Genomic DNA, 14,551 nt, shown 5'->3' with positions numbered 1-14,551 from the left:
CATCTCTGCAGCCTCTGTTAGCCTAGCATGTTTCTTCCTCGTTGTTTCTCCAGGCTGTGTTAGAAACACTGACACCTACCGGACACCGCATGAACCGCTTATCTACTAATGCACCAGTACTCGACACATTTCCTTTTCATTATTAATTATATTTATTAACACCTTGTTTATAATATTTTTAATGTTCAAAAAACTAAAAATGTCTTGAGCATTTTTCCTGATTAACGTTCTTATAAACAATACAAATACTTATTAAAGAGTGTAGCTAGTCATTGTGGAACCCTGCAAGAATTTAATCTCATCATGCTGGAAACCAAACATGGACTTTTCAAAGTGAACAAGTGAGTGAGCTTTGCAAATGACTCTTGCTTTTGTGTACTTCTGAGTGAGTGAGTGAGTGAGTGAGTGAATGAATAAAAAAGAAAGTGAGTGAATAAGTAAGTAAATAAGTGAGTGAATGAGTGGAGCTTTGCAAAGGACTGGTGCTTTGTCCAGGTTGTAACAAATGAGTAAAAAATTAGTAAAAAAGTGATTGAATAATTGATTAAGTAAATATTTACATTTACATTTACATTTTCAGCAGACGCTTTTATCCAAAGCGACTTACACAATGAGCGGAACACGATGAGCAATTGAGGGTTAAGGGCCTTGCTCAGGGACCCAACAGTGGCAACTTGGTGATGGTGGGGCTTGAACCGGCAACCTTCTGTTTACTAGTCCAGTACCTTAACTACTGAGCTATCACTGGCCCTAAATAAGTAAGGGATTGAGTGAATGAGTGAGTGAATGGGTGAATACGTGACTTAGTGAAAAGTGAGTGAGTAAATGAGTGATTGAGTAAGTAAATAAGCGAGTGATTGAGTGAATAAGTGATTAAGTAAGTAAATAAGTGAGTGAGTAAATAAGTGAATTAGTTATTAAATAAGCGAGTGATTGAGTAAACGAGTGAGTAAATGAGTGATTGAATAAGTGATTGAGTAAGTAAATAAGTGAGTGAGTGAATAAGTGATTAAGTAAGTGAATAATCGAGTGATTGAGTGAATAACAGTGAGTAAATAAGGGAGTGAGTGAATAAGTGATTGACTGAGTAAATGAGTGGGTGAATAAGTGAGTGTATAATAGTTTGTGTAAATAAGAAAGTGAGTAAATAAGTGACTGAATAAGTGATTGAGTAAGTAAATAAACGAGTGTACAAGTGAGTGAATGAGTGAGTGATTGAATAAGTGACTGAATAAGTGATAGAGTCAATGAGTTAGTAAGTTTTGCAAAGGTTTTAGTGTTCGGTTAGGCGCCTGACCCACCGCGAACTTGAATATAATAAAGCTGTTATTGTAAATGAATGAATGAATGAATGAATAAATGAATGAATGAATAAATAGATGAATTGATGAATGAATGGCTGGATGGATAAATGAATGAATGAATTAATTAATGGATGGATAAATGAATGAATGAATGAATGGATGGATGGATGGATGAATGAATGAATGAATAAATGAATGAATGAATGAATGATGAACGTGTATCCAGATCAGTTCTGATGCTGCTGCGAGTCTCAGCTGTAAAGGAAGGAAAAGCGCAAGAGCTGCAGTCAGGTTGCCAGATTGTGCGGCTTTTCAATCCGTTATGATGGTTATGTTTTGACTGAGTGTAAACAAGAGCTAATTATCCACTCACAAACTTCACAAACTTGTGCATGATTGAAAAAGTGGGGAGAAATCCCGGGTACCTGATGAATCAAGCATTGGCAAAACAGGCAATGAAGAAATACATGAAAAGATTGGGAGGACTTTCAATCATGTAGGCGGAATTTAAACCTCGCAGCTGGTGTTATCTCGTCCAATCTGGCAACACAGATCTCATAAGCGTGCATTAGAGTGTTGGATCAGTTCAGCAGTGTGACGGATTAAACTCTCACTTTTATTTATTATCGGAATATAATCAGTTTAAAACTGAATCTCATCAACACAAGGTAAGAGAAAAGTTTTATTTTAATACTTTAAACGTGATTTAAAGTTACAGGAAGAGCTGAAATAGTTCTCATATCAAGTTGAAATGACTCAGTAAAACAGCACAGTTAATAAACAAGTCACTTCAGATCAGTGCTAGTTTATTAAGTTAGTTTAATTATTTAGTTATAATCAAAATATAATCATATTACATACTTTTGAGCTAATGGCCTCAAACCAGCTGTGAAATATGGATTATAACAGCATTCATATACCACAAGGCTTGTTTTTTAATGTTGTTTTAATATTGTATTTATTTAATAACATGTATTTGTAAATATAAATACAAATCAAATCATTTATGCTCTTTGACCATTTGACCTACATATGTACCTCAATGTGTGTTTCTATAATATACATCTGTATGTTTTCCTTTTAATTATATATGTATGTATATATACGTGTATATGTATACCAAGGGATGTAAAGATAATAATATAGATAATAATAACAGTTATTCATCCAGCACACGACTTGTTTTCAAAATATTGTATTTATGTACCTTTAAAAATGTTTTTAGATGTTGTTTTACCTTCATACCTTCATACATTTTAATAAGTAAAAACAGATAAATCACTGATGTTATTTAATAAAACAGGACGTGTTTAAACAGTGATTATTTTTGTTCAGGTAGCGGTTTAGTAAATGCCAGCTCTGGTATGTTCATACCTGTTCATGCCTGTTAATAACAGTGTTATAAGTGATTATATTCTGTATGAAATTACATGCAGTAATATTACAGTGTTCCATACAGCCAAACTGGATGAGCAGAGTTTGTATTAATCAGAATGTCCACTGGACATTGGATTGGAATTTATTAATTTGTTTGTTTTATTGATCTAAATGCAGGAAGTATGTCTTTATGTTCGAATTTGTGCCCATTCAGTCAAACAAGCATTTGTATTGCTGAGTGCCGATGTTGATGTTCCAATTCATTCCAGAGCTGTTGAGTGGGGCTGAGGTCAGGGCTCTGGGCAGGACACTGGAGTTTCTTTATAATGCACAGGGGCACAGTTATGCTGGAATAGGAAAGGACCTTCCATAAACTTTTGCTGCAAAGTCAGAAGCATATAATTTTCTTTTATATAGTTAATTTATTTCATCTGTTAGCAGTTGCTGTGACTGAAACACACAAATTAAGTTAATGCATTCCAATATGTTAAAATCAGCACATAATTAAAGGTTGTGCAGTAAAATGTTCAGATTAATTCCGAATTTGTCATCAGTAATAAATAAAGTGTACACTGAGCAGCCATGCTACACTCCTCCTCATATTCTCTCTCTTCAATCAGGATTAATGACGACCACATGTCCACATGATGATAAGAAGGCAAAGGTCATGGACGTCCAGCAGTGGGAGGAAGGACTGCACAGCGGAAAAGACCGAACCAAAATCTGTGAAACCCACAGGAACCACATCAGCCAATCGGAGAGCACAGCGGCGACACAAGGAACCACGCAGGAACCGAGTCAGTCCGGCGTTCCCAGTTAGCTTTATATCAAGTGTTTATTGATGGTTCTGCTTCTACTGCAAAGACTCATACAATACTACATCCCTATTTATATCGAGCTATTAAGAAATATAGACACAGAATTCTGTCAATTGTATAAATATGCATATAATAAATACATATTCGCTATAATAATCATCCCAGAAACACAGAGGTGAAAAAGCAAAGCCGTTCATGCATGTTTACGTTGATCCTCTTTCAGGAAAGCGTCCGTGCTGTAGTGGACTAGGTCACGGAGGAAGTGATGAATCTTTGGTTGATGGTGTGATCACCAGTGAGGACGCTCTGCTGCTTCCTGACCACGTACCAGTGCTCCCACACAAACTGGAGAAAGGTAATGACATATAATATTTAAATAAAAGAAAAAGTCTGAGGTGCCATTTGTGGTTAGCTGTAGCATGATTTGGAAGCCTCGTGATCATACAGATCATCATCTGAGACTGACCACTGGTAGAAATACTTCCATTAATGCAGTGTGTTATTATTGGGGCGCTTGTGTGGCGCAGCGGTCAACTACACTAACCCACTAATGCTGAGATCCAGGGGCAATGTAGTGCAACCAGTTCATCTACTGCATGTTTTTGGGAGATTAAAGGAAACTAGAGTACCCAAAAAGAAACACGGAAAGGCCTTGAAAAACACCTAATCAGAAGTGAGGATCAAACCTAGATCCCTGGAGCATTGTTACTGGGCATCACACACTCTTCTTTAACATTTATTTAGCCACTACAGAGTGACCCTACAAAGAAAAAGATTGTGACCAAACATACGGGCAGCTTGGTGGAACAGTGGGTAGTGCTGGCGCCTTACAGCAAGAGTCCAGAGTCCTTTCTTGCTTTCTGTGTGGAGTTTGCATGTTCACAGACAGTGAATAGTGGGTGTTTCCAGCATTTCGCCCATCGAATCGGACCCACCGTGACCCTGACCAGAATGATTGTGTGTATTGTGTATTTTCCAGAGACCCCTACTCCTGTCAGTGGTCCTCCTCCTCCAGACACTATCGCTAACGGATCCTTACCTGTCTGCACGCCGCCCACTGCCTCGCGTAAACCCGAGTGCGACGGGCACAGCAAACCCCACAAGAAGCGCCCCTCATCCACCCTTAAAAGCCAGCAGAGTCTGAAAAGCAGCTCCACTCAGATACAACAAGCAGCCGGTAACGGTAAGGAAAGAAAGAAAACATAACAGACTGGTATGAAGAGATGGTGGCACTGCTTCTGCTATGCTAACGCTGTGGGATTGGATCCTAAAACATCTGATTTGGGGAATGAACAATGCTTCTGATTAGCTGATCTGAATAGCTGTTGTTCTATGAACAGATTTGACACAAATATGGCAGCATTAGGAGTTCTTGGGTCCTCTTCTACAACTGGTGTAAATGGTTAAGCTCAATTGGTACCAACTAATGACCAAATTGGCATTCATTTATTTTGGGGGGGGGGGGGGGGGGGGGGGGATGGGGGCAATGGCATTTTATTCCATCGTTCCACTTGACTGATACTATTATTTATTAGATCCCACAGTTAAAACTGGATGCTTGGACCAGGATATGAACTCATAACCTCCCGATTAATATTTCTGAGCCTTAATTTTACAGAAACGTCCACAGACGTCTGTTGTAAAGTCTGATCTGACCTTTGGACAAAAGTATCAGGACACCACTTCTAATTCTTGAATTCATGTGCTTCAGCCACAAAAGTTGCCAGCTAAGGTACTGGAATAGTAATCAGAAGGTTGCTGGTTCAAGCCTCACCATTGCCAGGTTTCTGCTGTTGGGCCCTTGAGCAAGGCCCTTAACCCTCAATTGCTCAGACTGTATACTGCAACTGTAATGTAAGTCGCTTTGGATAAAAGCGTCTGGAAAATGTAAATGAAAATGTCAATAGATCAACTATATGAAGAAAATTATAAAATGGTTCCAACTTGGCAGTAACAGTTTAGGGAAGGTCCTGCCCCTGTGCAGGTCTGTAAAAAGCTTAATTAAAAAAAAAAAACTCCTTTTTTGACTGAATGGAGCACAAATTTCAACAGACATACTTGAAAATCCTGTGAGCAGCCTCGTCATTAGAGCGGCTGTCGCTGTAGCTGCATAGAGCGGCATTGTTTTTAAAACCCGGGATGTTTGACAAGCTCATGGTCTGGTGTCCAAATACTTCTGGTCTTATTATGTAATCTTGTTATGAAAGCACAACTTAAAAAAGTATAACTCTGGTTTAAATAATCATCCAGTCAGTATCTATTAAATGCATAATTTGGACAGCGCATGTAGAAAGTGGCCTCACCCAAACAGTCAGAGGTAAATACGCTCTGCTCTTATCTTTCAGCTACACGGGCACAGAGACTTTATCTGTGCGCCTCACGCCGTCATAGCCGTTTCCATTACAGAACACATCCCCACCTCGTGGGTTTATTAATGCGCTGGTGTTATTGTCCCAATATTATCTGCTGTGTGTTATCAGGCTGATCTAAAACACCCCACATTCTGTGTTAATGCCAGTGCTGTGTTGGTGGAGGCTTAAACAAACAGTAACATGTTTTTAAACTCATCTCTGTAGACTGTATGTGATGAGTTTGGGCAGGTTCAATAAACAAGAGACTACTGTTCAGCTAAAGCATCATAATATAAGAATATTGTAGTTTTATATTTAACAGAATTTACATTTTTAGCATTTTTAGACGTTTTTTCCCAGAGTGAGTAACAAAAGTGCTACCTCAGCAATGCTAGTGCTGTGCTAATGCTACTGCTGTGTCTTAGTGCTAACATCAACATGGTGGAAGCTTAAAGCAACAGTAACATGTTTATTTTTTAAACTCATCTCTGTCCACTGCAGTTTTAATGGACATTTTTAACACTTTATATTTTATAAATATAACATGTATAAGGTTTCTTTGACAGGCTACTAGTGCTGTGCTAATGCTAGTGCTGTGTCACAGTGCTAACATGAACATGGTGGAGGCTTAAAGAAACAGTAACATGTAAACAGTAACTCATCTCTGTCCACTGTGAGTTTGGTCAGTTTCAATGGACTGTTTAGCTAAAGCATCATATTATAAGAATATTGTAGTTTATATTTAACAAAATTTACATTTTTTGGCATTTAGCAGACGCTCTTATTCACAAAAATGCTACCTCAGCAATGCTAATGCTGTATTGGTGGAGGCTTAAAGAAACAGTAATGTTTATTTTAAACTCATCTCTGTCCACTGCAGTTTTAATGGACTAATTTTAACACTTTATATTTTATAAATATAACATGTATGAGGTTATTTTAACAGGCTACTAAGCTTTTAAAAAGTAAATAGCTGTTTAAATAAAATATATAACTTGCCTTGGTCATATAGCTCCTATTCTAGAGACAGTTTAGCTGAAGCATCATATTATAAGAAGAATATTCTACTTTTATACTGAACAGAATTTACATTTTCCTCATTTAGCAGAGGCTCTTATCCAGAAGTGCTTCCTCAGCAAAGCTAGTGCCGTGTTAATGATGGTGCTGTGTCTCTGTTTAAATATAATATAGAACTTGTCCTGGTCGTAAACACTATATGGACAAAAGTATTGAGACGCCCCTTCCAGTTTTCAAATTCATGTGTTTCAGCCACAACAGTTGCTTACAGGTGTAATAAATCAACTGTATAAAGGAAATGATATGCTTCCAACCTTTCAGCAGCAGTTTAGGGAAGGCCCTTTCCTGTTCTAGCATGTGTTCCTGTGCACAAAAGCAGAGTCCTAACCTCGGTCACACTCAACAGCTCTGGAATGAGCTCTGGAGTCATCTTTTGCCTGAATGGGCACAAATCCCGACAGACATACTTCAAAGTCTTGTGAGAAGCCTTTTCAGGAGAGTGGCTGTTGTTCTAGCTAAAAAGATTGTTCACTATCAGGTGTCCAAATACTTTTGGCCATATAGTGTAGCTCCTATCCTAGCGACGGTGTAGCTAAAGCGTTCTATTATAAGAATATTCTAGTTAACAGAATATCTATCACACACATCTGTTGTATTACCAAGTGTGTGTGTGTGTGTGTGTGTGTGTGTGTTTACAGACTGCTGCGTACACTGCGTCCTAGCCTGTCTGTTTTGCGAGCTGGCGTCCCTGTGCTCGGCGCTCACCCAGTGTTTGGCCTGCGGGGCGGAGTGTGACGCCGTGTGTTGCTGTGGCGAGGCGTGCGGCGGTCTCATCTGCTGCTCCGAGGATCCGTGCTCCGCCATCCTGGACTGCGCCATCCTGGAGGACTGCTGCCAGTCCTCGGACTGCATGGAGATCTGCCTGGAATGCTGCTCCATCTGCTTCCCTACTTAGAGAGCCGAACGGTCACGGGGGGCACGAGACGGACGTCAGTGACACTGAAAATTTTAGGGGTGGCACAGGAAGAACACAAAAGCCTTAACTGAACTTCAGGAAGTCTGTTACGCTGTTGTTGTGTGTAGACTTGTTGATAACTATGTCATGCAGCATAGTATGCATATGCAAGTCAGTTCTTTGTGCTGGGGCCACTAGGGTCCTGCTGGCACCCCTTAACAGCACTTCTGAGAGACAGGACTGAGAGTAAGACAGTCTGTGCAAAATTTCACATGTGATAATGATGTGTGATATTGTGAAGTTCCAATAGTCATGTGCTAACTCTATTTATACGGGCTTGGGACCTGCACTGAGAGCGCACTGACTGACAAGTGCACCTCCCAATGGCTAGGCAGTTTCAGCCACCCCCTTTTCCCCTTTTCCAACATTAGCCAATCAGCTCCATGCTGACACCCGACCGGCTGATAGCACTGCTGGGATTCGAACCCTGGATATACAGTAGCTATAACAGCCACATTCTGCGAAGGCTTTTCACTAGACTTCAATGGGGCTGATGAGTTTGGCACAAGTGATACAAAAATAACTGACCTGTTCACCGAATCGAGTGGCTGCAATTTCCTTCGGGCTTGTAGAATTTCACAGACTGCCTCCACTTCGGTCTGTGGGCAGAGAGGGCATTTAATAAACAGAGATTTTTAAAAAAGAGGTTAAAATGCTCGTCGAGCAAGGGGCCGTTAATGTAAACACAGACACGTTATGATAATGTGAGCTACAAGGAGCTACACAAACACTCGGACTAAACCACATCACTTCACGCAGGACAAATAAATGTAATAAAGATTGGGAGAATGTTCAGGGCTGAGCTGGAGCAGAAGGAAAACAGGATGTAAAGACAAAACACGTTATGTTAAAATAGTTCTCTAGTTACTTTTTGTGCATATAGTGAAACATAAAAGGGCGCGTCTCGCTAGAGAGAAAGCGAGGCGAATTCTAATGCACAAATTCAATCCTAGGTAGAAAATTACTGAAGCTAAAGATCCACTGACTTAAAAGTAACAAACAATAAAACAAAAATACGACGTCCACAACCCGCTACGGAGAACAGGGGAGAGAACACGGATAGCGCAGCAATGAGAGCTGGATGCTGCGATATGTGACGGAATTGCACCTCGCCATCCATGACCAGCCAAGCTTTCGGAAAGAAGGACAGTAGGAAACGCCTCCTTTGCCTTGGTTCCAGCCCTGCCTCACCTCATAAAATAGGGACGTCAGGCCGCTACTGGGGCGTTCTGCTCTCCCTGGACGTGCTTCACGCGAGGCCCAAACCATACCCCCAGAGAAACGGGTCAAGTCAGCGGAAAAGCAAAGCGGACCAAGTGATATGACATGACTCCTTCAAGAGAAAGTAACAGGACAGGAAGAAACCGTGATATGTATAGAAAACCTTCCACCTGGGGCACATCAGCAAATGAGAATGAGAGGTCACACTCTGACTCCCTTTGCCTCCCAAAATAGGCCGCACAGCAGGGCATGACTCTTAACGTGTCCATCCCGTTTCACATAGTGTGCTAAAAATAGAAAGATCAAACAATTTGAATCAAATATGCACCAGATGTGACTGCCAATTTATATTATATTTTGTTTATTTAGCATAAAAGTGGGGAAACATTAAATGTGAAATGTGCGTGTAGTCCTTCAGTGCTCCAGATGTTTGGGGACAAAAGTGTGTTTTTATATGATGTTAAAATGGACTCGGGTTAAAAACCTCATTACGGATTCAAATTGGAATAAGGAAATCTACTTCAAATGCGAGGAGATCCCCCTTGATTCTCATGATGGTCAGTTTGGGTCATTGGGCATCATAACAAGGAGATGTGAGATATGGGGTTCTGGACATCACAAAACTTCAGATTGTGCTTTAGCTGCACTTTTATTCTGCTGCTGTCCTAAAAACATTAGGAACCCTGCTTCAAAACCTGCAAGATCTTCCTCAGTCCTCATCAACACGCACTTAAAAACAATGATTGAAACAAACTGTAGGTTAGTGGCACTGAAACGACCGTGTGCCAGCGGGCACTGGGACGTGTTTTTAAACATCGCTGGACCTCACTGTGGACCGGAGATGGGCAGGAAGGCTGTGCTCCAGATACAAAAGTGCCAAAACAGGATGTAGGGGAAGTGACTGAGATGACAGTGTTGGTTGAGAGGATAAGACCCGCCGCTCCACCCCGATGCCGCACTTCAAAGCGCCGCGAGAGCGCCAGGTCCAGGCAGACAGGAAGCAGCTTAACCAAAACAACAGCACTCACGGGAGTACCACGACAGGAGATCTGGCATGATCACCACAGCACACGGGAGAGAATTTATAGATATAAATAAAGTCTCACAATGTTTTTCTTCCTAAAGGCCTAAATTATTTATTTAATTATTGCTGTGGATTTAAAATATTGATAAAAGTGCTGGTAAAAAAAACTAGAACTAGTGCCGCAAGAACAATAGTTCACAGAATGGAGGCCGGGCAGCAGGGTAGTGCAGTGGATAATGCTGTTGCCTCACAGCAAGAAGGGCCTGGGTTCGATTCCCCAGGGTCCTTTCTGTGTGGAGTTTGCATGTTCTCCCTCTCACAAGTCCAAAGACGTGCAGTCAGGTTAACTGGAGCTACTAGGAACTGTCCTAAGTGTGTGTGTGTGTCCTGTAATGAACTGGCAACCAGTCCAGGGTGTTTCCTGCCTTTCGCACAAAGATTCAGACCCACCGTGACCCTGACCAGGATAAAGCGGTGGTAAAACAGACAATGAATGAATGAATGAATGAATGAATGATTTAATGTTGTACCTGTAAATTTGATAAGCCACAAGGCAGACTTTGAGCTCATTTATGCTGCTGTAGACCGGATTGCCAGATTGTCATGACAAAAACAAACACCCCCCTCCCAAAAATAAATACAGCCCAATGGACGATGTTAATACCACATCTTTACTTTAAATAATATACACAATTAATTCAATGTAGTATTGATTTGCACATTCTGTCATTTATTTTTCACTTTATTTACTGCGGTCAAGGTAACACTGGGTCAGAAGCCACACTGGGTCACACGGTGGGTCCAATTCACAGGGCGAAAGGTAGGAAACACCCCAAACACACACACACACATATACATCAGGGCGCTTTTAGTATCTCCAATTGTCCTGTGGACTGTGGGAGGAAACCGGAGCACCTGGAGGAAACCCACACAGACATAGGGAGAACATGCAAACTCAACACAGAAAGGATCTGTACTGCTCCACATGGGAGCAGAACACAGGACCTTCTTGCCATGAGGCGACAGTGCTACCCACCGAGCCACAGATCTATTAATCCGTTCACCTTTTGTGTAACCTTGGTAGACGGGAGGACACCGGAGCACCCGAAGGTCCCGACATAAACACACAGATGTAGCAAGATCCTACCGTTCAGTGTGTTTTCCTCCTGCAGCAGCTGATTCAGCTCATGAGCTGCTGATTTCAGCTCTTCATAAGTGGATTCAGGTGTGAAAACATGAAACGTGGAGCCACTTTACGAGGCCTCCAGAGAGAAACTGCTGCTGCTCAGTGCGGTTTGGGTTAAATAGGTAATAAACTTCTGCTTTGTGTGTTCGACTGAGCCGGAGAGGATCCTGAGCCAGCAGAACGTGCTAAGCTGAAAAGACGATAAAAAAACTAACATGGCACATTTTTCCTGGTTGAGGGACACCAGAGAGGAGGAAACGACTACAGGCTGTGTTCATTTAAGAACCTCAGACCATTCAGCACAAACTGAGGCTTCTGTTCCTTCTTAAATATGGAATTCAGATACACAAATAATAATTACTACAGTATATTTCAGATGAATAATGAAAAAAGGAAGAGAATGGAGAGCAATTCACTGTTCTTATTGTTCATTTATTCATTTATTACAAGGTTGTTTTTTATTTCCATGTCTGTTTTTGTCTTGATAATCTGGCAACCCGATCTACAGCAGCATGAATGGGCTCAGAAGTTTGGCAATTTTAGTACTTGACAAATTTACTACAACATTAAATCATTAATTCATTCATTCACTGTCTGTTTATCTCTGCTTTATCCTGGTCAGGGTCACGGTGGGTCTGATTCATTGTGCGGAAGGCAGGAAACACCCTGGACAGGTTGCCAGTCCATCACAAGGCACACACACACACACACATGGCAATTTTTAGTAGCTCTAATTAGACTTTCTGCATGTCTATGGACTTGTGGGAGGAAACCGGAGCACCTGGAGGAAACCCACACAGACACAGGGAGAACATGCAAACTACACACAGAAAGGATCAAACCCAGACCCTTCTCGCTGTGATGTGACAGAGCTGCCACTACACCACCGTGCCGCCCTTGTATGATTATACATTCATTCATTCATTTTCTTATCCGCTTATCCAGTTAGGGTCGCGCGGGGTGCTGGAGCCTATCCCAGCTTTTCAATGGGCGCAAGGCACACAGTAACACCCTGGACGGGACACCCGTCACACACACACATACACACACATTCACTTATAAGGCAATTCAGTGTCTCCAATTAACCTGACTGCATGTTTTTGGACTGTGGGAGGAAACCAGAACCCCCGGAGGAAACCCACGCAGACACGGGGAAGAACATGCAAACTCCACACAGAAAGGACCCGGACCATCCCGCCTGGGGATCGAACCCAGGACCTTCTTGCTGTGAGGCGACAGTGCCACCCTGTATGATTATACAAAAGCCAAATTGTTATAATGGTGAAAGATATAGATATTACAGGAGCTACTGAACCTCTCCAGAAGCTCCAGCAGAAGTTCCAGTCAGCCTAACTCACCACCAGTAATCCCATATTCATGCAGGTCTTTAAAACAACCAGGTAAAATCACTCAAGATGACAAAACGTGTGTAATCAGTCAGTCCTGGACCGAAAACACTAGATCTGTGTTTGTCTCAGACCAGGTTCTTACTTGGTTGGTAGAACATGGCAGAACAGCTCTGCCCTCTGCTGGCATTCTGATTCACACACACACACACACACACACACACACACACACACACACACACACACACACACTCCACCTTCTGCATGTTGGTTGGAAGGTCAGAAATATAATCCATGTACCGACACAGACATATAAAGGTCGTACTGGAAGGACTTATATTGCTTTGCAGCACCCACAGTACCTGCTAAGTGCCGAGTCGTTTATAGGATCGAACCTGCCTGGAGGAGGACACAAGTGTATTTTGCACCTACACACACAGAGAAAGGTGTGCTTAGAGATGTAAAATCTAAGATTACATGCTTCATCTCTATCATTCCACCACTGGTAGAGCGTATACAGGGATTCCTCGTATTTAAGAAGCTCCCATATCTGGTCCTCTAGACCTCTCTGGTATGAGAGTCATCATACTCTCTATCCAGGTTTGGGACCTGCACCGAGAGCGCACCGACAAGTCCACTTTCCCTCCATCTCAAACATGAGCCAATCATGCCCATGCAGACGCCCAGCTGGCTGGTAGCACCGCTGAGGTTCGAACCCTGGTTCCTCTGAGCTCAGCAGTAGTGAGGTAAGCTGCTTCACTGGTGCTCCAGCCGAGTGCACGGGGATTTATTCATCAACTTTAATGTTTAGTTACGATGATTAACATTAATTACAAGACTGTACTCTCATTTCTAAATTTATTTACACACTATCTGTTTCCTCGGCCGCTCCCGTTAGGGGTTGCCGGCGGATCGTGATCCGCATTATTGATTTAGCACAGTTTTTACGCCGGACGCCCTTCCTGACACGACCCTCCCTATTTATCCGGGCTTGGGACCGGCACTACAATGCACTGGTTTATGCATCTTAGCGGCCGGGTACCTACAGGACAATTCAGTGTTTCCAATTAGAATGACTGCATGTTTTTGGACTGTGAGAGGAAACCCACGCAGACACAGGGAGAACATGCAAACGCCGCATAGAAAGGACCCGGATCGCCCCGCCTGGGGATCGAACTCAGGACCTTCTTGCTGTGAGGCGACAGTGCTACCCACTTAGCCACCGTGCCGCCCTTATTTACACACTCTATAAATCAAAAATGATGAATTTAACTGAACAGGGTTCGAATCTCAGTAGTTCTAGACCGGTTGGGCATCTCCATGGACATGATTGGCTAATGTCCGTGCGAAGGTGGCAGATGTTCAGTGCGCTCTCGGTGCAGGTCCCAGGCCCGGGTAGAAATAGGAGGGTTGCGTCAGTAAGGGCACCCGGCGTAAAAACTGTGAAATAAAGAGCAGATCTACAGTAGCGACGCCCATATATGATAAAATGTGCATCTGATCCACAACGAAGTGAGTGTATCATCCATCCTGATGCAGTGTGTTTCAGTAAGGGACGCCAGTATAATACAGCGTTTAACACACACACACATGATGATAAAGAACTTTTTTACTTTAACAACACGACACACGGGGACTTTTCACAAACCACAAGCAACTGACATTGCATAGGCTTAGAAATAATGCACACAAAATGACTTTCACTTCATCTCAGAGCTTCCTGTGTTTGATCGCAGGTCTGATGCAGCTTTTTTATTAGGGAAGGAATTTGTGTCTCGTTTTTCACTAAGGAAATAAATCCTTCAGCCACGAACCGTTCGCTCATCGTACCCTTAAAGCTGCCGTGTGTGGGAATAAAAAATCAGCTCAATTATTCTGTCTGTCAAGTTTCT

The 14,551-nt window shown here is 42.1% G+C and overlaps 1 protein-coding gene across 1 annotated transcript; it reads left to right on the top strand.

Annotated features, from left to right (window-relative positions):
* The first annotated feature begins 3,694 nt into the window (after nt 1–3,694).
* Nucleotides 3,695–10,202, top strand: zgc:113363 (uncharacterized protein LOC791449 homolog). Its single transcript, XM_062999585.1, has 3 exons — nt 3,695–3,854; nt 4,479–4,682; nt 7,566–10,202. Exons 1-3 carry the CDS (start codon nt 3,695–3,697, stop codon nt 7,820–7,822), a joined length of 621 nt encoding a protein of 206 aa, XP_062855655.1. The 3' UTR covers nt 7,823–10,202.
* The last annotated feature ends 4,349 nt before the right edge of the window (nt 10,203–14,551 follow it).

This window comes from Trichomycterus rosablanca, chromosome 7, assembly GCF_030014385.1.
Source record: "Trichomycterus rosablanca isolate fTriRos1 chromosome 7, fTriRos1.hap1, whole genome shotgun sequence".
Lineage (NCBI taxonomy): Eukaryota > Metazoa > Chordata > Actinopteri > Siluriformes > Trichomycteridae > Trichomycterus > Trichomycterus rosablanca.
The sequence above is the reverse complement of the archived record's forward strand: the minus strand, read 5'-3'. Positions and strand labels throughout refer to the sequence as shown.

Excerpts from the sequence above, each read along its gene's own strand:
- zgc:113363 (XM_062999585.1), top strand. The coding sequence starts at position 3,695 with ATGCATGTTTACGTTGATCCTCTTTCAGGAAAGCGTCCGTGCTGTAGT. Across the intron at positions 3,855-4,478 it reads CCCACACAAACTGGAGAAAG|AGACCCCTACTCCTGTCAGT; the intron begins GTAATGACATAT and ends TGTATTTTCCAG. Across the intron at positions 4,683-7,565 it reads ACAACAAGCAGCCGGTAACG|ACTGCTGCGTACACTGCGTC; the intron begins GTAAGGAAAGAA and ends GTGTGTTTACAG.